Source organism: Oreochromis aureus, linkage group 5, assembly GCF_013358895.1.
Source record: "Oreochromis aureus strain Israel breed Guangdong linkage group 5, ZZ_aureus, whole genome shotgun sequence".
In the NCBI taxonomy this organism is placed as follows: Eukaryota; Metazoa; Chordata; class Actinopteri; order Cichliformes; family Cichlidae; genus Oreochromis; species Oreochromis aureus.
The window spans coordinates 19970237-19991228 of NC_052946.1; the positions used below are offsets into that span (position 1 = coordinate 19970237).

Consider the following 20992-nt stretch of genomic DNA (forward strand, 5'->3'; position numbering starts at 1 on the left):
CTCTGTTTACACACATGAAAGCGCTTCTTGATTGTAGACCTTGAAAATTATACAACTAACCCTAACCCTGACAGCGGTCTCGACTTCATCGATAAAGCACCTTTCTACTCTACTTGTTTACCCAAAGCACTTTATACAGCACGTGTCATTCACAGGCTCTGTGACTGGAGCAGCCAGAGATTGAACCACCAACCTTCCTATTTAAAATCAAAAACTCAAGACCACTGAAATATATATAGTTTATTTACAAGAAGACATAGGTTTATATTTTATACAATATACTTTTTTCAGGAAGGCACTTAATCAAACAGTCGATGCAACTGCCAACAGGGGTAAGGAAGTTTCAGCTGGGTAAAAGGCACAATTTAAAACGTGAGGCAAAGACACACGAAGGACAAACACACCAACAAGACACGTCGACGCTTTGAACGACAGACAGAAATGACTTTTTTCCCCCTGACATACGATTAAAAAAATAATGAGAGGGTAGGAAAGTTAATGTAAAACTAATTATAAATGATCAATAAAGCTTCAACAGGTGTACTAAAAGAAGAATCAGAAAGATGAGAGTAGCTATAAGCCGAAAAACAACATATTTTTGTAAACAGCTAAACAAAACAGGGACATTAAAACTATTTTCTCAAATGTCCACCAAAAAACAAAAAATCTTTAGCTGAACGGTGCTGGTGAAATCAGACCATTAAAGGACAGCGCAAGAGCACATAGGCCCAATCAAATCTACTCATAATTATAGACAGATTGAAGATGAAAACATGGGAACATCTGATTTAAAGCTATAGAGAAACAGCTGATCAAGTTAGTGTGAAGAGACGACCTTTTCGGACACTTCATTTACACTTCAGTGGTTAACCGACTATTTAAAAATATCGATCCTACTGCATAGCAGAGTGTGGGGAAACAGGAGATTGTAAAAATATACACATTTTAAAGTTTGTTCTTCCAGAGTGTGCTGGTCAGAGGGAGTGAGAGTAAGTGCAGCAAATGAGTCTCCTAACAGTTCCCCTCTTACTTTCTTTTTTGAAAAATTATAAATCTTTCGCCACAATCGTCCTGTCCGTGGAATGTTTGGAACCTGAGTGTCTGCACGTTTTCTTACAGCTCAACTAAACTGCACCCATCCTGACTTGACAGCATCTGTACTGGAGCTGTGGATGAGAGGGGTGGGGTAAAGGATGGGAGATTGATGAACACACACACAGAAATAAAATAAAGAAAATCAAACAAAGATGGATGGATGTAACGCTGAGGCACACAGAGGTGTAGGTGACGTCTTACTTGGAACCCGCGGATGTGAAATCTCCCCACACGTCGGAGCTGGGCTGGGGTGCAGGAACGGGCGAGCCGAAGTCTAGAAGAGGATCTGGATTTGGAGACAAAAAGAAATCCGTGTCAGTGCACGCATCGTTACGGTTAGCACGCATTTGTGTAAAAAGCTGCTGCGGTTGAGAAGCATCGTGATCACCGGTGTTCGCCTGTGCAAGTGGGACTGTTTGTGCTCCTCCCGGAGGTGGCAGGATACCTCCAGCCTTTGCTCCAGGTGGAGGCGGGAGCAGGCCACCCGCCATGGGCCGTGGTTTGGCACCACCTGCGTCCTTCTTCTTGATGTTCTGTAACAGAGAGTCATGTTTTTAAGTATTTGACATCTTAGGCACTCAGTTGTGCAAGGTTCAAACTTTGATTAACCAAAGTAGTAAAACCGTTTTATCTGTTTGGTAACACAGGAGTCTGTGAGGTACAACAAGTACTATTTTTCTTAAAAGACACAGAGTTAAATAATCTATTTTATGATTTTTCATTTAATTGAGCAGCTTTGATTCCTAAAGACTGGAAATAATCTAGAAACTAATCTGAAATCTGACATTCGCTGAATGTGTGAGACAAAAATGTGACAGTGCAGAATAGCCAGCTTTCTCAAGAACCGCTCATGCAAACATGACTTACTGACAAAAGAAAAACCTAAAAAGTAGTGTGCACTTGTCCTGCTACCTTAATCTGGGCTGACAGTCAGAGTGGTGACTTTTTCCCCTACAGTGCTTTAAAAGCCTGTTTGAATGCTGAGGTTTGGTTTTATAATTAGCTGAGGTTTGATACTCATTTATGTTAATGAATTTAACTTTTTAAAATCCCCGGGAAACCTGTCGTGTCATCATCCAATCTGTAATGTTCCGCTGTGTGCTCACCCCAATGCTGATTTTGATGGTCTGTCCCTCTTTGAAGCTCAGGTCCAGTTTAGGTGCTGCGCTCTGAGAAGCTTCCAGTTTTGCGAGCTCACCTTCTTGTTTCACCCATCTTTAAAAATCGAAAGCAGAATAATTATTATTGCTAAATCAATCTGGTTATTGATACACATAAACAAAAATTAGACTAGAAGTTAAGATGCTTCTAGTTACATTTGAACCCTTTCATTGAAAAAGGGTTAAAATGTCAGACATGTCAGAAAGCCTCTTCCCTTTAAAAAGAACTTAGTAACACAGCTTGGGTTTGTAAAGTTGCATCTAAACAAACCCCAAGACCTCTGGAACAATGTCTGCTGGAGCTGTGTGGCAAAACCCCCAAAAACAACAGATCAAACACCTCAGTTGAACTGTGAAGCACGGCAGTAGAGGGGTGATGATGTGGGAACTCCTCTGAATACCAAAACTTTCTAGACTCAAATAAACCTAAAGCTTGGCCCAAACTGGATAATAAAATTAAAATAAAAAGCATAACATAATAGACGGCGACTTACTTAAAATGGTCTTGTAAAGCGACATTAAAGTCAAATGAGTCTCCACGATCAGCAAAACCCAGACCAATAAAAGCATGACGTCCTTTAAGGGGGGGGGGGAGATATTTATACAGTTAGTTCACACGGGTTCAACCTTACATCTATAAATCACAACACACATACTACAGGGCACACAGTTTACAGGAAACTGGGACTATGAGATTACAAAAGTTAAGTTGTACAAAACAAATACTGAGATTAAGTCAAGCTCAACAAAATGTGGAGCATGCCCTTAATGAAACAAAAGATGCCGTTCCAAATACTTTGTCTTACCGTTGCCATCCTCTATCCGGATCACAAAATACCTGCTGGAGTCTGTTACTGCTTCCACGACACAACCTGGATACTGTTCGACTGGAGCTTGTGCAAACAGCTCTCCTGCAAAGAGCAAATTTACACCAAACAAAGCCCCAGGGTTTTTTTCTGTTACCAACAAGGTGTCAAGTTGAGATGACTGAATAAGACAAAAGAAGACAGCAAGGTTTCTGAAAAGGAGCTTTGATAACCCTGTAACAATATGTCATGCTGTAATGTAAAAGGTTGACCTGGTAACAATCACTGAAACTGCAAAATGTTTTAATGTATTCCCAAAACCCTTTAAACTATTTTTGCTGGATGTAATTTGTGGTTCTATACGTGCAGCTTTATATCTCAGTGCCCAACAAAGACAAAGTTAATCTAAGTAAAATAGTTCAAAGACACAAGCTAGTTCTGAATAACAGGACCTACTTCTTTGCATTTTTGACACTCATTGGCTACAGGTCGCAAAGCAACCGTGATAGTCAGTAACATCTGTTCACACAGCTATGGTCAGAAGGTTGCACACACATTCATTGTGGCCATGAACGTCACAGTAATTATGGCTTTTAATGGTTTATTTGACTTGTTCCATTTCCAGGGGGTAATGATTGTACAACATAGACCTTTATAGACTCATTGTATTGACCAATACTCAGAATAATGGGAAAGTCCAAAGAACTCAGCAAAGATGTGAGGATTCTAAATTTACACACATTAGGAAGGTCTCTACTAAACAAGTGCAATTGAATAGTTTTTTTTGGATGTGTCACCACTTCTTCTTCCAAGGACTGAAAGAAGAACGAACCTTTCACCCTCAGATGAGAGGAAATTGGTGAGGATGTTCAGGAAAAACCCACAAAGCCCCAATATTCAAGCGTGCCATGAATTGACATCTGCTGGAACACCAGCATCGCTGTCCATAGTGAAACCACTTTTACATCACCACGGAGAGGGCGCCGACCAAGAAAGAAGCCCCTACTCCAAAATCAGCACTTTCAAACTCGACTGAAATTTGCAATTCCTCACATGGACAAGTAAAATGCCTTCTGGAGAAAGGTTTTGGGGTCAGATGAGATAAAGACTGAGCTGTTTGGTCACAATGACAAGAGTTTAGAAAGAGTAAAGCTGAGACTTTTAAACTGAGAACATTATACCAGCTGTCAAACACTGTGGTTGTAGCATCATCTTCGGGAGCTGTTCTTCTGCCAGTGATACCAGTACATTGCACAAAGTGGATGGAATAATGAAGACAGAGGACTACCTCCAAATGCTTCAACTTCATCTCGGATCACTTCAGATCAGATCAAGTTTCCACCCTTCTTTCCGGAGGGTCGAAACTTGAACATAGTTGGGTGTTCCAACAGGACAATGTTCCCAAACACACATCAAAACTGGTTTTGGAATTGGTAAAGCAGGCTAACATTAAGCTTCTGGAATGATTTTCCCAAAGCCCCAAGGCCAAGCCTATTGAAATGTTGTGGACTATACTTAAATGAACTCCACCAATTCTGCCAAGTAAGTGTTCAACCAGAATTATACCAGGAGCTTGTTGATGACTATCAAAAGCATCTGGTCGAGGTGCAACTTGCTAAGAGACATTTAACCAAATATTAGTAGGGGTGCATGTACATATTTAAAAGAATTCTAATTATATTCAAGCTTGCGCATCCAAATGTTGTTTTTTAAAGTAATTAAGGATGTATACTGTGTGACCATTCCACCCTGGAACAAGAACAGTTCAAAGAAATCATTAAATGTCCCAGATTATCATGACATTAACACTCATGATGTACGTGAACTTGTGACCACAAGTGTATATCGTCAAATGCAGTTGGCTAAATCCACTAAGAGCAGAAGACGTCAGAGCCAAAGCAGGACAGGTCAGCTAATCACAGCCTATTCGCAATGAAAACAACCTACAGGACCTCAGCATAGAAAACTATAGTGCCTATGTGACTCCTTTCTAAGTGAATCATGCTGTTACACTTTACCAGATCCTCTTTGCCAAATCCCACTTTAAATACTGGTTTTGAACCACATATTTAAACCGTCAACAGATTGTAAGACACAACTACGAAGACACAAACCTAACTGTTAACTAGTTACTACAATCTAGTTTTGGGTTTACTACCATTTTTGTTTCTTCTTCTTAGTCTTCTTTGTAACTTCACTAATTAAAGCAGTGCTTTTTCTGCCCACCTGTATTTTTATCCTCCAACTTAATGTAGGCCATCTTTCCTTTGGCAGTTATTTTCATCCTTCCACTCCACGCAGGTTCATCCAGCTTCCAGTCTGCAGCACTAGAAAAAACAGGAAACACATAACTACTTGTGAAAGTGGTGTAATCCTCTATGAAAACAGCTGACCCAGTCACTGCCAGCTGCTACTTTTGATGGAGGAGGAAGGGAAATGAAAGCTTCGAGTCAGACTAAAATGAGACATGACGAGCTCTATCTATTCTTAAAGATGTTAAAGCCATTAAAATGTAGTTTTTAACTGTTGTGTCTACAGCATTTAAACTGTAAGAAGATGTTTCCAACAAATTGTTTAGGAGCAAAGACGTGACTCCACTAAAACAAACGACACATTTCAAACTATCTATTATTGGACAGACACTTAAAATCAATACTTTGGCCGGCCAATCAGACTTAAGCTACAGCGTTTCATCTGCGTGTCAGCGACGTGTGAAGTAAACTTAAATGCCAACAGGTGCAAGTCACAGGTAAGACGACAGGATGTTGATGTCCCATTTCCGTGAGCTGATACAGCTGCGAAGTGCTGTTTCGAAATAGCTCAGTTCACCAGTTTACTTGCCGACACTCATTTGTCTCGGAAATGTCCATCTAATTATCAAAATATTGGCCACAATGACATTTATTTAAAAAAAAAATTGGCTACCCGTAAAACCAGTAATCGAATGACAAAAAACCTAACAAACTATCCTGAAAAACTTGCTGTCCGATAATTGGCGCATCTCTGCAAAATTAGCCCGCTATCAAACGTCTGGCTGCTCTCGTCAGTTAAAAACATTAGCACCTACCGATATCCGCGGTTAGAGGCCCGCGGCGGGATCCGGTAAACATGGACCTCTGGCTTTACACAGAGCATTGACTCGTAGCTGTTGTCTTCTGCCATCTTGTCAAGTTTCACTAACCCAAAAACCAACTTCCGACTTTCAATGGACCTTTTGCCTGTTCGGCTCTGTCCTGCTGAACCAGGCTGACCGGACCCTAACAGCGCCACCTCTGGCCAGGATGTATAAGCGCCTAAAGAGTACGTCACAGTCTGTCAATGAGAACTTACAATAGCCTACAGTATAATGTATATAAATAGAGAAAGAACAGGAAGTTTTCCATAAGAACACTGAAATTATTCTCTTCTTATAAAAAATGATACAAATCGTATTTCTGTCCTTTCTAGAAGCCAGTGAATTCATGGATTTCCTTCCTGATACATTACTACACAGTACTAAATAACACAAAATATGCATTATGTGAGGTTTGTCCTAAAAATCACTTTCATCTCTTCATGCCCAGTACAAATGGGAAATATTACAGCAAACTAAACTTTTTTCAGTGATTGTTTGAAGACAAACTGGTGACCCAATCTTTTAAGTGTTAAGCAAAGTTTCCTACATTCCCTCTAATATTAGATTAGATTCATTTGTCACCATGGGGATAGTCATAGTAGCAAATTATTTTCATGTGGGTTGTTTTTCCATTGAGGGTGAAAGGCTAGAGCAGAAAAAGTCACATGTTTGTTGCCTAAAGTTCACAGGATGCAGTGGATAGTTATAAACAGATCATGGATCTGATCATGGATTGTTGATGCCTCCTCACACGCAGACTGATGTCCCTGAAGTCCATCTTAGACTGTGCTGATCCAGTGCCCCCTTAATTATTCTGAGCAGCATATGCAAGACTACTGCGTAATCTAAAATAACAACACATGAAGCAAGTTGTACCGCTGAGTGTGTTTATTAAAGGGTATTCAAATTTAATGAGCTTTTTTCCCCTAAAGCTTCAAAACAATGATGACATAAAATGAGCTTCACACTAGACAGGTGGCTATGAATGACTTCAGCAAAGCATCATGGGTAGGTCACACAGGTACAGGATGACTATTTCTCCTTTTCAATTTAAACTGATTAGAAACACATCTTGTTACAATAATTGAATAGGATCCCTGGGAACGCTGTATTAGTAGCACGTCATCTAGATGTTGTAGGTCCAAATGTCCTCCTTTTCATTGTAGATAATCTCCTAAAACAAAAACTTCTACTTTTTGAAGCAGGAATAAGTGGCACAAATGCAACACTTCCAGCCATGTTGATAAATGTGCTCCTGTGCTGTGCTACAGTTTACTTGTGACATAAATAACCTTTCACAGAAAGCTCCAAATATGTATGAGCACTACCCGCTGGAGAGCGTGTGATGGAGACCAAGGATTGTTTATCTTTTAAGGCATAACAGCGTGGAAAGGTTGAAAACCTGCCGCAGGCTCATGTACTGTTTACTACAAGTGTCAGCACTGGTTATTCATCAGGATTTGCCTATACTATCATGTTATTGCAGGCAAACTCTTATTTTAAATTGGTCCCAAACAAGCAGACCACATTGTAAGATGATATTGGGTAAAGAACACCATTTTCTTTCAGGTTTCCTGGCCCTGCAACAATATTTGCCAACACAAAGCTTTAGATGATATCCCAATCTAGGCTGGGCTTGAAATAATTATTTCAGAATAATTAATACAACTCTTAACCGTAGGTAATAAATCAGCAAACTGCAGCTGGTATGAAAACCCACCAAAATCATCATCCATCATCAACTCCAGAGCTGAGCTGCTCCGAAACAGCAAAGGAACTTTTTTTTTTTTTTCTACACACTTTAAACTTTCAGTTCATGACTTCTGCCAATTAGATACAACTGAATATGACACGACTATGCAGACTACATCTTCTAGGCTCTTACACACTACAGATCACCTGACTTATACGTACTATGTGTCAGAAATGAAACACATGAACAATATGAACTGTTTAAAACCAAATGTGAACAAAAAGAAACAGCACAGAAAATGGGCAACATTTTAAAAGAGAAAGAAAAAAAGGGAGTAATTTCATCATTATTGCTTAGATAAGCTTAGATTTAGTGATACTGTCCTTCAGCTCTATTCTTTTTGGCCACAGGCTGTGTGCCCACCGGGCATTTCTTTAAGGGCCACTCGTGCCTTACAGAGGATTGTGGACACTTGTGGCCTGAGCCACTGCCATCGACTACAGTATTAAAAGCACACTGCTAGGCACCAAAAGGCTCCATCAGTACAATTTTTTATCGCTGCTCAATCAAGCTGCTGAACACGCAATAGATTTATGGCACCATCAAGCATTTCATTCCAACTGAACCCGACAAATTAAGGCCAGTACCCCGGTGGATACCCAGCCATGACCCACGCTTCATCAGTGGAAAGGCCACCTCGTGTGCTTGCCTTTTCTGGGGAGGTCCCACAAATCTGCAAGCTCTCCGTATTCTCCCTGAAGAGACAGACACCCGATGTCCTGGCACTCGGCCGGCCAATCAGACCTAAAATCATAGGGCACCTCATGGTAGGTCAAAGTAACACAGTGTGTAGGAATGTGAGGCGAAAGCCTGCTCACAGTGTGGAACACAAAGGATTTCGGATCTTTGGCTGATCTCTGCCAGCCCCTTGTAAGCTTCCACAGAGGGAAAAGACAAGGCAAAAGGCAAAGACCACACCAGTAAGCAGAGAAGAGAGAGGGTGGAGAAGTTCATCTAAATCCATGCTACATCTTCAAATGTCTAACGTCTGTCAAATTTTATTTCGTCCCACCGCTCTGCTCTTCATACCACACACAACACTCCTCACTGCCACCCTCTGTGCCCTCTCGGGAAGACAGCCGTGTCTTGAATCAAGCAGCTCCTGCCTATCTGCACAGTCGGAAGCCTGAGGTGCCATCCGGGCCGTTGGGTTGACGGATCACATGGTTGTTTGAACGAACTGGTTCCAGTGGTTGCTGCGCACTCATACAAGCTGGCCTAATAATAGTATGAGAAAAATTAGAATACATTACAAAACATTTTGTCGTCACAGTTGATTTTGCAGACATTACAACTCACCTGTCCTGGCACTGATTGTCCTGAGGCGTCTCTTCTGAAGAAGCACTACCCAAAATCCTCCTTCGGGCTTCTGCATACTCTGCCTCTCTCTGGGCCAGAGACTTCATCTGCTGAGCGGGACGCGACGAGGCAGCGGGGTTTCCTGTGTTGCCGTTATTTGTAGGGCGCTTTAAAATTCGGATTTGAGGTGGTGGTGCTGCTGGGAGAGAGTCATCTTGGACTACGACAGCAGTTCGTACAGGTGAACTGGCTGATTTCAAATTGGACTTCCTGCAAAGATGAGAAAACCATTAGTGTTTGAAGAGGTCTGGGCATCTTTTAAGTTAATTTCATTTCCTTAGTTTTAATCTTGCTATTAAAGTTTAAAAAAAAATATTCACAAAGATATTGTTGGGGAAAAAAGAAGCAGAAAGTAGTAGCTTTGTCTTCTGGTTACTTACTTTGCTTCCTGATTTATTTTCAGCTTTGCCTCAAGTCTTCTCTCAATTTCCTGAAGGAGGAAATATAATACATATATACAATAATTAACTTGATTTCTACTTTTGTCCTCACATCATCCTGTAAACCAAACATGTTCACATTGTAGAGATACACCTATCAGGTATTTGGACCGGATATCATTCCAATCCTGGCTCAGTTACCCTACTACGATCACTCTTAAGTGACAACCAAACGCAGCAGCACAGCAGGTAAAACTTTTCTGTGCATTTCAGACTTTATTAAACCTTCATTACCAAAGACAGCCTCACATGCCATTGATCAAATAACTTATGCTGGGAAAGTCTTTGTTGCTATAGTAAATGCGCACTGTGTTCTAGCTTTTTGTTGGCAGTATGATAATTATTATAAATTATCTAAATACATACATAACCAGATGATATAGTACACAAATGTGAAAATATCCAAAACATGTTGGTGCACAGGAGATAACTGAAATTTGGATGTGTATTTAACAGTACAGGAGAACCTAAAGATATTCTTAATATATGCACATATATGTTGTCTTGCAGTTTCGATTGTGACCTAATTGCCCCAAAAATGACTGCTGACCAAAAAGAATGCAAAGAGGCTCATCTCACATTTGCCTAAAAATATCTTGACGATCCCCAAGACTTTTGGGAAAATATTCTGTGGACTGTAGAGACCAAAGTTCAGTTTTTGGAAGGTTTGAGTCCTGTTACATCTGCCATAAAACTAACAGCGTTTCCTAAAATGAACATAACAAACATGGAAGACTGAAGGAGAATGTCCCGCCATCAGTTCATGCCCTGAAGCTCAAACTCACTTCGATTATGCAGCAAGACAATGATCCAAAATACACAAGCAACTCCAGCTCTGAATATGTCTAATATTAAAAATTAATTTGATCTCAATTACACTCTATGTGAGTGTAACAAATATGCAAAAGGGGGCAGATAACTCTTCTCAGCGAGACAAGAAAATGCTTACCAATAAAGCTGAGATCCATATGTAGTGTTTAGCTGATAAAAACAAAAACTTAAAAAAAAAAAAAAAAAGCCACTAAACTAATTTAACACCCCTACAGTCACAAACTCAGTGTTTCGAGGACACTTAGTCAGGTGCTATTGCAGAGAACCTCAAATTAGATCACAAGTGACACATTACACTTTAGCACAATCAAATCTAGCAGTTTTCATTTTTCTGGAAACACAAAGAAAAATGTGTATGTGTACAAACCAGCGGCTGTTTATAAAGGACTGTTTTCTACAATCAGTGGCACACACTAGACTGCGAGGGTGCTGTCACGGTTCATTTCAGGGCACAGTGGGGGGGCTGCAGGGAAAAGCTGAACATGTTACGATATTGTTTCTACAAGGACGTTACTCAGATTTTCCCACAGTTGGATAAATTAAATGATGTGAAGTTGGGCTCAGTCCCGTGTCAGCACGGCCTGCAAGACTCAACCAGGAAGTTCGGCTGAAAATAAAAAACCGCTAATGTTTTTGGGCACAGGAAGCCTCTGCTCTATCGACAGCTCTTGCACTGTGCCTGGATGGCTGTCAGACTAACGCCGGGGTGCAGTTACATCCCTGTTTAGCACAGTATGTGTGCAATGTTAGCGTCTCTCACCCCACTGTCCGCCGCCTCTTCCCAGCTTTCTGCAACCTCTTCATCCTCCATGTTTAGACGGGACTGCTGGGTGGCTGGTTGGCTCTCTTCGCTTCACCGACTAAATGTACCCCACAGTGGGCATGAGACGACGGCAAGCGCTCAAGTACAAACCACAGGGAGCTCCGCCACTGGGTCCCTTTTTATGATCAGATAACAGTTGGATAAACAAATTCCCAAACCTTTACCCCGGCCTCGTGTTAGCCTGCTAGCTTAAAGCTCCACTCGGAGTAAACCCCACCAGCTGTCTGCTGTTTTAGATCCTCAGTAAATGGACCCAGGCCACCGCTGCTGCTCACACGGAAAACAAACACCCTTGGACGTTATATTTTTATAAACAGCTGTTCCTGCAATGCTTTAATACTTAGCTTCACTACACCTCTCAAGTTTAACCGTCAAATCGAAGAAGGGAAATGACGTCATAACGTCAGTTACAGGTAACGTCAACCACAGGCTGCCTCCAAATGGAGTGGTTGTTTAACAAATGAAGGCGTCTGTACCACTGTTATTATAATTTTGTAATTCATAATTACTTTTATTTTTATATCTTTTGGACTTTTTTGCTTTTAATTCTGTTTCATTTCAGTTAGTTTCCAGGGTGAGTTTGCTTGTTTTAGTTTTTATCTTTTTTAAAGTGTTTAGTTTTAGTTCAGCTTCTTTTAGTTATAGTCTTAGTTTCAGTCTTTATTAATTAATATTGTATTTTGGGAAGTTTTGGGAAGAAAAGTACATACATAACAATAAAAAGAACTTTATGATAACAGTGACTCACAACCTTATAGACATCCAAAGTCTCAATAAATACATCAATCAAAGCCTCATCAGCCAAGAGCAGACTGCTTTTGGTAAAGTTTTGTTTGCTTCTTTGTTTGAACATAGGAACTATTTTCTCTTTTATTAAACTACACCCATCTCCTGTTTCATTCTTTTGAAGAAAACAGAACATGATAAAACATTTATTTCCATTACATTCAAGAAAAGGCAGACATTTCCACACCTAATATCTTTAAAATACGCCCCAAATCACCTTGAGACAAGAGCAGGCCAATTTCTTTATTCATTGGATGATTCAGCACTTTGCCTTGACAGCAGTACTAATGCTGACCCAAGACAGCATAAGTACTGCTGCATAGTTATGCCCTTACCTTCGACTGACAGAGAATGGTATCAACTGTTTTCTATGACAGATCTTTAGCTTCCTATGACAGATTTTTTAATGTAATTCAGTGACTGTAATTGTACCTTAGATGCAAAAGGTTTAATTGTGAATTGTGAAGGATAAAAGAATTCAGGTTACATGTGTTTATCACTAATACAGAAATGTTAGTATTTTGGTGATATAAATGTATTTTTCTACTCACAACAACAGGACACATGTTATCCTTTCACTGTTTTAAATAAATACAAGATACAATAGGTGGTGGAAAACACTAAGCTTCCCAGATTGCGAAGACTGCCAAACTCTTGCATTGGAGTGAACAGTATAAACCCTGGGGGAGAGAATTCTTTTTTACAGATGCGTGGGACGAGTTGTTCTTTCCCGAGCCCACAGAAAAATTTCATCCTGTGTAAAGATGCACAGGGGAAAGCTAGACTGAAAAATGGGTCTGTTGAACCTTCAGACCAGCCAGTACCAGCAGGAAAAAAACAAAACAAATAAATAAAATTAAAGCTCAAGTTCAGGAAAACATGGTTTCCATTCTAACTGCAACATTTCATAAATGTAAATTCAGCAAAAAGAAACTTTTATTTAATTTTTTTTAAAGCAGAATTCAAATCTTAACTCAACACTATTACAGCCTCTAGCAACTGGAAAGCTGTGAAAACAACTAAAATTTGGCAATAAACTGCCCTTTTCATCTCCATTTTCTTACTTAATTACTCGAAATTTCAGCTTAGCTTTTAATTTTTAAAAAAGAAAATAATAATTGAATGGCTGAAAAAGGCTTCCATACAACGGTCACACACAGCGTGTTGCCCAGGGCGGCTGTTTGGGGCTGAGCTGAGGACCCACCCTGGTACCACAGACGGTTAGCGGCTACCGGAGCGTCGCTGAGCTGCGGAGGAGGTCGCTGTTCACAGCGGAAGATGGCGACTGTTTGGAGGCTGCAGAGGAATCTTTGGAGCTGATAACGGGGAGGAGGAGGAGAGGAAACCTTCACACTCAGAGCCCTGAAAAGAATACGTCTTAAACAACGGTACCAGACAAATCTGCCGTAGTCACCGCGTGAAGCTGACAGCGTATAATAAAGAGGGAAACTGACATTACACATAGCCTGTGGTTGAGCTAGCGTTAGCAAAGATTATTAGCAGAAGACTGAAGGTTTCGACTAGCTCGTCAGTTAGGAGGGTGGTAACACTAGATAAGGCTGCTGACCTGAGAGGATGTCGTGTCGACAAGACAGCTAAGAAGTGAGCGATTTTATACTCTGTAAAGCAGAGGTGTTGTCGAGAAAATGCACCTTTTCTTTGACACCGCTAGCCAAAATGTTCTTTTTCTGTTAGCTAACGTTAGCGTGGATGCTCATGACAAGTTGACTAGCGTTAGCCAAAGCTAGCACAAAATATTTTTTCTTGGTCACAATACGGTACCATTAGCCGGTTGGTAAGTTGGATAAATTGCAGTTTGTAGCAAAAATCAAAGCTAATCTAGCCTTATGAAATATGGCGTTACTTCCCCTAATAGCGTGAGTTAGCTTTAGGCGATACTTAGCATTAGCTACCCAGTATTGCATTATAATGTGATGGCTAACGGCAGCTAATTAGGTGTAGCTATAGATATAACTGAAACGTCCTGTGTGGACAGACCAGATACTCAAAGAAAGGACTCCACCTGTTCTAAACAGTGGATATCACACTTAAGGTCGTCGAGCGCTAATTTTATGCTGATTGCAGCTTTGCAGTGTCATTGGGTTTCTTGGCTAGGAGCAGATCTCTTCCAATTTAAAGCCTCGCTGTGTTTAGGCTGAGTGACTCAATCATACAGGCATGTGTAAAATGGGGATTCCAGTAAGAATGTATAGAGCACAGTTAAATCTAGTTCATTCAAAACAGTCTCCTTAGCATCAATAGCATGTCTCCCAATGTCTCAACAGACAATAATGTCCCGTTCCCCTGACAATGAAGATGGAGGAGGACATGTTGCCATGGATACAGAGGATGAAGGTTCAGAGCCTGCTGGGATAACGGAGGAAGTGGAAGCAAAGATGGGGTCCTCCTGTCAAGAAGGGAACATGGACAGTGGTGCCAAAGGAGAAGGGAGGACAATGGTGGAGCTGCCGGAGGAAGTTCTAGAGTATATTCTGTCCTTCCTCTCTCCTTACCAGGAGCACAAGACCGCTGCACTCGTTTGTAAGCAGTGGTACCGTCTCATTAAAGGTACGCCGCTCATGTTTGCATAATATTTAATCATAAGGTGGATGCTTGTTTATCTTTGCTTAGAATCTGCTTTCTCTGCTTTTTCTGCCTTCTGTTTCTTAAACACTCTCTGCTAACTAGGTGTTGCCTATCAGTGTTACCATGGATTTTTGAGAGCTGTCCAGGAGGGTAATATCCAGTGGGAAAGTCGCACATACCCATATCCGGGAACTCCCATCACTCAGCGCTTTTCACACAGTTAGTATATGACCCTTTTACCATGCTTCATGTCAAAAGCATTTTGTCCCACTTATAGGTTGGTGTGTCTATTTCCTACAAGTCAAAATAAAATGCCACTTCATTTTTATGGATCTGAAGCCTCTAAATGTTTGGATGTAATTTAAGGTATGGATCAGATTATAAGTTTAATGTACAGCAATTAAAAAGGGCTTTTAGTCTGTGGTAGATTAGTGACTCATGAAAAGAGCAGTATCAGACATTTAATCCATGTATGGACTACTGCTGGTCTTAAAATAGACTATTAGCAACTTCATTTTTTTCATTTTCTTTCTTCACCAGCTGCATTTGAAGCGAAATGTTCTTTCATCTTTGTTTGAAATCTTAAAATGCTGATTTGTGCTATGTCACTGTCATAATAGGCCACTTGGAGTAATACAAATATAAACCCTTTTAATACTGATTACAGTGGTTTAAATGTAGTGTCAGACAAGCTGTTGGTGCCATCTCATAAAGAACAAGATGATCCTTAACGCATTGTGTGCAGAGACTTCAATTATACACACTGGGTATTTATTCTCTCTTCTTGCGGGTTGCAGGTGCATGTTATTATGACTCAAATCAGTCCATGTATGTGTTTGGGGGTTGCACTCAGAGTAGCTGCAATGCTGCCTTCAATGACCTATGGAGACTTGACCTCAACAGCAAGGAGTGGATCCGCCCTTTGGCCTCAGGTAACAATTTCACAGGCTGGTAAGAACAACACAAATCAGAGGTTGTACCCCTGTTTACAACTGTTCTGGAAACAAGTAGCTTCTTATGTAAGGGGAGCTGTGTGGGGACAGTTTCCTTGAAAGGTTGAGTTGGCTCTCTGAGAAAAGGCTTGTAGGAAGTGGAGTGAGATAGTATAAAGAGAAAAAGCCAGCAACATCTGGGTGAAAATGTGACTGGGTCAGACTTTCAATCTGGGGAACTGGGCTCAAGACAAGCTATGATTTTTAGATACATTTGGGTAGTTAGTTATAGTTTGGTTTAACTAGATATCCAACATAGTTGTCTGGTTACAGTTGATTTGGGTGGGTGGGGGAGGGGGATAATTCTCAAACCAGTCTCTAAAGTGCAACCTACCTATTTGATGTATTGCTATGGCAACATAATGGTTCTGCCTTGGTTTATAGAGTGTAGTAAACAGTTCAACATGTTTTTAATGGCCATTTAAAGTGTCCCCGCCACAGCACAAAGTTTAACAAGACTGTTAATCCCATCCATGGTGCCAATTTTTTCATAATTACTACTCCCATAATTCTCATTACCTTAACATGTTTTTAATCTTAAAACTGATTTTTCATGTTGAAACACCAGGTAAATTGTTTTGGGGACCACAAGAGGTTTGGATGAGTTTAGGTTACAGATCTGCCGGTTTATATTTATATTTATGTTTTATGTTCCTAAATGTAATTATTGTATAATTAATGCTACATCCTTGAGGTATAACATCTCATTTTTGAGGATCACGGTTTGGGTCAAACTCCACTCTTTCACTGTCAAACATCTTTGAAGACCAGTCACCCATATTCAGCAGGACATGCTAGAGAGAACAATAGTCACATGCTTAATAGCAGAGCTAATTATACAGTGTATTAGTTAAAACAAAGAGGAAACAGTTTCTAATATGTATGTGTAATTGATGACTTATTTAAAATCTGGCATACTTATTTTCCAATAATTATTGTATTTATTTCCTTTAAACAGGCTCTTATCCATCTCCTAAAGCTGGAGCGACTCTAGTTATGCACAAAGATCTGTTAGTGCTGTTTGGGGGATGGACTCGCCCCAGCCCTTATCCACTACACCAACCAGAACGTTTTTTTGATGAAATCCACACCTACTCTCCTTCAAAGAACTGGTGAGAAGGAGTGACTGACACATGGTGGCCAAATTTGAACTAATTTAAACATTTCATTATTATTGTCTTCTTTTTCAATATGCTTTCCTCTGATGTCTCAGGTGGAACTGTATAGTAACGACACATGGACCTCCACCTATGGCAGGCCATTCTTCATCTGTAATAGGAAACAACATGATAGTGTTCGGGGGATCTTTAGGAGCACGTCAGATGTAAGAAGGTTTTATTTCTAATGAAATTACATCTGAAACAATGTGTTGCACAGATTGTGTTGAAATGCTCTTAGACGGCAGCAATCACTGTTCCCAAGTACAGTAAATCTTCCCACACTCGACTCTCAGGAATTATATTTCAATGTAGGTTACTAATCCCTTTAGATTTAGATGTTATGAACAGGGATGTATTACTGAATGAAAATTTCCACTGGTCCTCTTTTGGTTATGACAGGAGTAATGAAGTGTGGGTTCTCGACCTGGAGCAGTGGTCCTGGTCCAAACCGCCCATATCTGGACCATCACCACACCCACGAGGAGGCCAGTCACAAGTAAGGCTTCAGTATTTAAACAGGGATGCTTAATCATTTTAACAGTCCTGTGGAAGTTTTGACTTTGACTTGTCTCTTTGTGCATTTACTAAAGGTGCCAGAAAAGTCCATCTATGTTTTATATGTGAAATAAATGATGCTCTTCAAATGTTTACTCATTAGATTGTGATTGACGATCAGACGCTGCTCATCTTGGGAGGCTGTGGTGGTCCGAATGCAGTAAGTTTTTATTCGTTCTTTCCAGTATCAAAACAGATCCTTGAAACATGAGAACTGATCTTTTTTGCCCTAATCATAGCTTCTTAAAGATGCCTGGCTTCTCCACATGGATGCACTACCATGGAGGTGGCAGCAGCTGCAGGTGGAAAACGAGGACCATGGAGCCCCAGAGCTGTGGTGTCACCCAGCATGTAGGGTGAGTGTGTGTGACTTAGCCATCAATTAAAGGTGTGTGTTACAAAGCACGTTCGCCATAGCTAGGTTTCTTCCTTGGCTAGGCAGGCAGGCATATATATAACCCTCCATGGAATTGTTCCTGCTCCTGATTTTTCTAAATCACCAACTGAATGAATTCAGTGTTTCGGTCTGTAGGTTGCATATATAACATACACTGATCGTGCATAACATTATGGTCACTGATGCAGGTTCTGACAAAGTTGTCAGGATACACAGAGCATCACAACTTGTGTGTATGGGGCTATATAGCTGCAGACCAGTCAATGTGTTCATGCTGACCCCCATCCACCCCTGCCACAAAGGAAGAATGGGTCAGGAATGGTTTGTGGAGCTAAAAGGCGAGTTTGAGGTTTTAACTTGCTCCCCAAATTCCCCAGATCTCAATCCAATCGAGCATCTGTGCGATGTGTTGGACAAACACATCCAACCCATGGAGACCCTCCTTACAGCTTACAAGACTTAAAGGATAGGTGTAGTGGAGTCCATGCCTGTGGGTGGGTCAGGGCAAATGTGGGACCAACACAGTATTAGGCAGGTGGTCATATTGTTATGCCTGATCGGTGTACGTTTAAGATAATCTATATGACACTTGGAACATGTTACCTTGAAAGTAATTGGTTAAAGTTGTGTCATTTTAATTAATTAAAAACTCTAAAACAAACCTTCCCTGGTCAGTTCTGCCTTCATCTTAAGGTACTGTTGTGACCAGGTAACATTTGAGACCAGGTTAAAAAAAACAAACAAAAAAAAACAAAGTCAATCTTTGACTTTACCTTCAAAATACCTCCCTAACCCAGTATGTCTCTTTATAGTACACTCCTGAGTTTTGTGAATATTTGTAAACCGTGTTCACTAATGCTTCTTCTTCCCAACTTGTTTTTTTACACACAAGGTGGGCCAGTGTGTGGTGGTCTTCTCACAGGCTCCGTCTGGGCGGGCACCGCTAAGCCCAAGTCTTAACTCTCGGCCCTCCCCCATAAGTGCCACGCCTGCCCCTCTGGGCCCTGAACCTCCTTCCCTGCGCTCTCAGTCTCCCGTTCGGAGCGGTGCTGCTGGTGTTGTTCTGGGAGCTGTTGAAGAGGCTCCATGTGTAAATGGCCGATGGGGCACTCTGAGACCTCGGCCTTCAGCAAGAGGTGGTGCCAGAGACGGGAGCCCGTCCTCCTCTCAGCAGCCGTCTCCTTCACAAGGCCCAGAAAGCCCTCCTCTTCCTCCCTTATTAAATGGATCCTCCCCTTCCCCCCGGACCAGCCCAGCCCAGGCTGCATCTCCTCCCTCTCGTCCTCACCTGCCTTCCTCCACTGACTATGGATGGGAGTCTCCCCCCTCTGCTGCTCACCATCCTGAGGTCCCCAGCACCAACGGCCTGCATACGCCTCCCTCAGGCTCCCCATGCACCCCACCAGGTGCAGTGTCCCCTGCTGCCTTACGACGAGGGCTGGAGGCAGTGAAAAACAAATCTTCCTCATCTTTACCTTCTTCATCATCATCGTCTTCCCTTCAGACACAGGGGCCTTCTCCTGGAGGTGGAGCAGGTCCTCCAGGAACCCCTCCATCATCATCCTCCAGTCCTCCTCAGGCGGCTGGAGCCGATGGACATGCTATCCCGCCTATTGCGAGGCGTCTCGGTCATCATCCGCCGCAGAGCCTGAACGTAGGCAAACCTCTGTACCAGTCTCTCAACTGCAAGCCCATGCAGATGTACGTGCTGGATGTGTCCCGAGCCAAGTCTGCCGGGGTAGTGTCTTGGAGAGTTTATGGGAACGGGACTCCACCTGCAGTCACAGGACCACCGGAGACCAGCCTTCACACTGTGGTACAGGGCAGGGGAGAGCTCATCATCTTTGGGGGCCTCATGGACAAAAAACAGAATGTGAAATACTACCCTAAAACCAACGCCTTGTACTTTGTACGCGCTAAAAGGTAATGCAGCTCCAGACGGGATTGAGAAGATGTTCATCCTGTGACCACACAAGGGAACTGACACACAAGGCCTTTTTCCTGTAGGAAGGATTATGAATAAAGAACATAATCATTGCTAGATGTTTCACTTCAGAAATTCACTATTCCCCCTTCTGCCTACTGCAAGCATTCAAAAGAAAACACTTTAAGTACACTTTGATAAAACCATTTGCTTGAATGAGAATCCTGTGTGTGTGTGTGAGTTTGAGACCACAGTGATGCGAGAAAATCTGACTTTTTTTGTTGTTGTTGTTGTTCCCTAGAAGAACAACCAGAAAATTTTTATTTTTTGTGTCATCATCCTCTGAACCCTTAGAGTACGTCTGGAAGAGCGGACGCTGTTGACAGAAACCGTCTGACTACCTGCTTTTTGTATCACTCTTTAAGCCTGCAATGTTTACATTGAAAACAGTGTGTGTGTGTGTGTGTGTGTGTGTGTGTGTGTGTGTGCACGATGGTGGTTAAAAGTTGTTGACTAATGTGTGTGACGGGGGCTACAGTGGATGAGAGATGTGGCACTGTACTATGAATATAGTTAAACAATAAAGGCCTCCATGTCTGCTCAGTAACAGTCTCAAAATTCTTGTTTGTCTTTAAACATTGCTGCTGTTGTAGCTTAAACAAGCTCAGCTTGCAGTCATAGTTGTGTTGAAGCTTTCGATCATTTCAGCAGTTGTCATCAAACTTTGAAGTTACACAAACCTAAGGAAACGGCTGAAACCATTAATATGAAGTTTAATTTTTTTTCTAATAGTTAAATACCTCTTCACTTTAAATAGAAGTCAAGTCAAAATTAGAATCTTTAACTTTTATTTCCTCTATTGATAGGCAGGCAACAGTAATTCAAATAGCCACTGATTACACATGATGAATGCATAAGAGCATCTCTGAATGCACAAATCTTAAAGCAGATGGGCTACAGCACCATATGACCACACTGAGCATCACTCCTGTCAACCAAGAAGAGGCACAAGTTTGCATGGACTTGGAAAAATGGACAATACAAAATTGGAAAAAAACACTACCTGGCCTCTTGACTGTGGGCTTACGCTGGGACATTAAGATTAGTAGGGCTTTAATTTGGTGCAAACAACATGAAAGGATGGATCCATCCTGCCTGATATCAAAGGTGATAAAGGCAAAAGAGGGAAAAAGGGGTCTAGCCCAGTACA

The 20992-nt window shown here is 41.4% G+C and overlaps 3 protein-coding genes across 4 annotated transcripts; 1 reads left to right on the forward strand and 2 right to left on the reverse strand.

Annotated features, from left to right (window-relative positions):
• Positions 1-225: 225 nt before the first annotated feature.
• Positions 226-6290, reverse strand: necap2 (NECAP endocytosis associated 2). The gene is made up of 8 exons (XM_031757159.2): positions 6129-6290; positions 5288-5388; positions 3062-3166; positions 2750-2831; positions 2202-2310; positions 1484-1628; positions 1297-1381; positions 226-1166 (listed from the first exon to the last, which is right to left on the reverse strand). Exons 1-8 carry the CDS (start codon positions 6221-6223, stop codon positions 1121-1123), a joined length of 768 nt encoding a protein of 255 aa, XP_031613019.1. The 5' UTR covers positions 6224-6290; the 3' UTR covers positions 226-1120.
• A 752-nt stretch (positions 6291-7042) lies between these two features.
• Positions 7043-11782, reverse strand: LOC116333858 (SUZ domain-containing protein 1-like). Its single transcript, XM_031757134.2, has 4 exons — positions 11320-11782; positions 9669-9718; positions 9229-9498; positions 7043-9147 (listed from the first exon to the last, which is right to left on the reverse strand). Exons 1-4 carry the CDS (start codon positions 11368-11370, stop codon positions 9036-9038), a joined length of 483 nt encoding a protein of 160 aa, XP_031612994.1. The 5' UTR covers positions 11371-11782; the 3' UTR covers positions 7043-9035.
• A 1541-nt stretch (positions 11783-13323) lies between these two features.
• fbxo42 (F-box protein 42) lies at positions 13324-20389 on the forward strand. 2 transcript variants are annotated; one of them, XM_031757103.2, is made up of 10 exons: positions 13324-13556; positions 14454-14736; positions 14857-14973; positions 15552-15686; positions 16705-16858; positions 16960-17070; positions 17306-17402; positions 17565-17621; positions 17701-17817; positions 18751-20389. In XM_031757103.2, exons 2-10 carry the CDS (start codon positions 14460-14462, stop codon positions 19783-19785), a joined length of 2100 nt encoding a protein of 699 aa, XP_031612963.1. In that variant the 5' UTR covers positions 13324-13556; positions 14454-14459; the 3' UTR covers positions 19786-20389. The 2 variants fall into 2 exon arrangements, with proteins under 2 accessions (XP_031612963.1, XP_031612964.1); XM_031757104.2 differs by lacking the exon at positions 13324-13556 and adding an exon at positions 13607-13770.
• Positions 20390-20992: the final 603 nt, after the last annotated feature.

Excerpts from the sequence above, each read along its gene's own strand:
- fbxo42 (XM_031757103.2), top strand. The coding sequence starts at position 14,460 with ATGTCCCGTTCCCCTGACAATGAAGATGGAGGAGGACATGTTGCCATG. Across the intron at positions 14,974-15,551 it reads CACTCAGCGCTTTTCACACA|GTGCATGTTATTATGACTCA; the intron begins GTTAGTATATGA and ends TGCGGGTTGCAG. Across the intron at positions 17,818-18,750 it reads GGTGTCACCCAGCATGTAGG|GTGGGCCAGTGTGTGGTGGT; the intron begins GTGAGTGTGTGT and ends TTTACACACAAG.
- necap2 (XM_031757159.2), bottom strand. The coding sequence starts at position 6,223 with ATGGCAGAAGACAACAGCTACGAGTCAATGCTCTGTGTAAAGCCAGAG. Across the intron at positions 5,389-6,128 it reads GCCTCTAACCGCGGATATCG|TGCTGCAGACTGGAAGCTGG; the intron begins GTAGGTGCTAAT and ends TGTTTTTTCTAG. Across the intron at positions 2,311-2,749 it reads GCTTTACAAGACCATTTTAA|ATGGGTGAAACAAGAAGGTG; the intron begins GTAAGTCGCCGT and ends CGATTTTTAAAG.
- LOC116333858 (XM_031757134.2), bottom strand. The coding sequence starts at position 11,370 with ATGGAGGATGAAGAGGTTGCAGAAAGCTGGGAAGAGGCGGCGGACAGT. Across the intron at positions 9,499-9,668 it reads AAAATAAATCAGGAAGCAAA|GAAGTCCAATTTGAAATCAG; the intron begins GTAAGTAACCAG and ends TCATCTTTGCAG. Across the intron at positions 9,148-9,228 it reads GACAATCAGTGCCAGGACAG|GCCAGCTTGTATGAGTGCGC; the intron begins GTGAGTTGTAAT and ends TACTATTATTAG.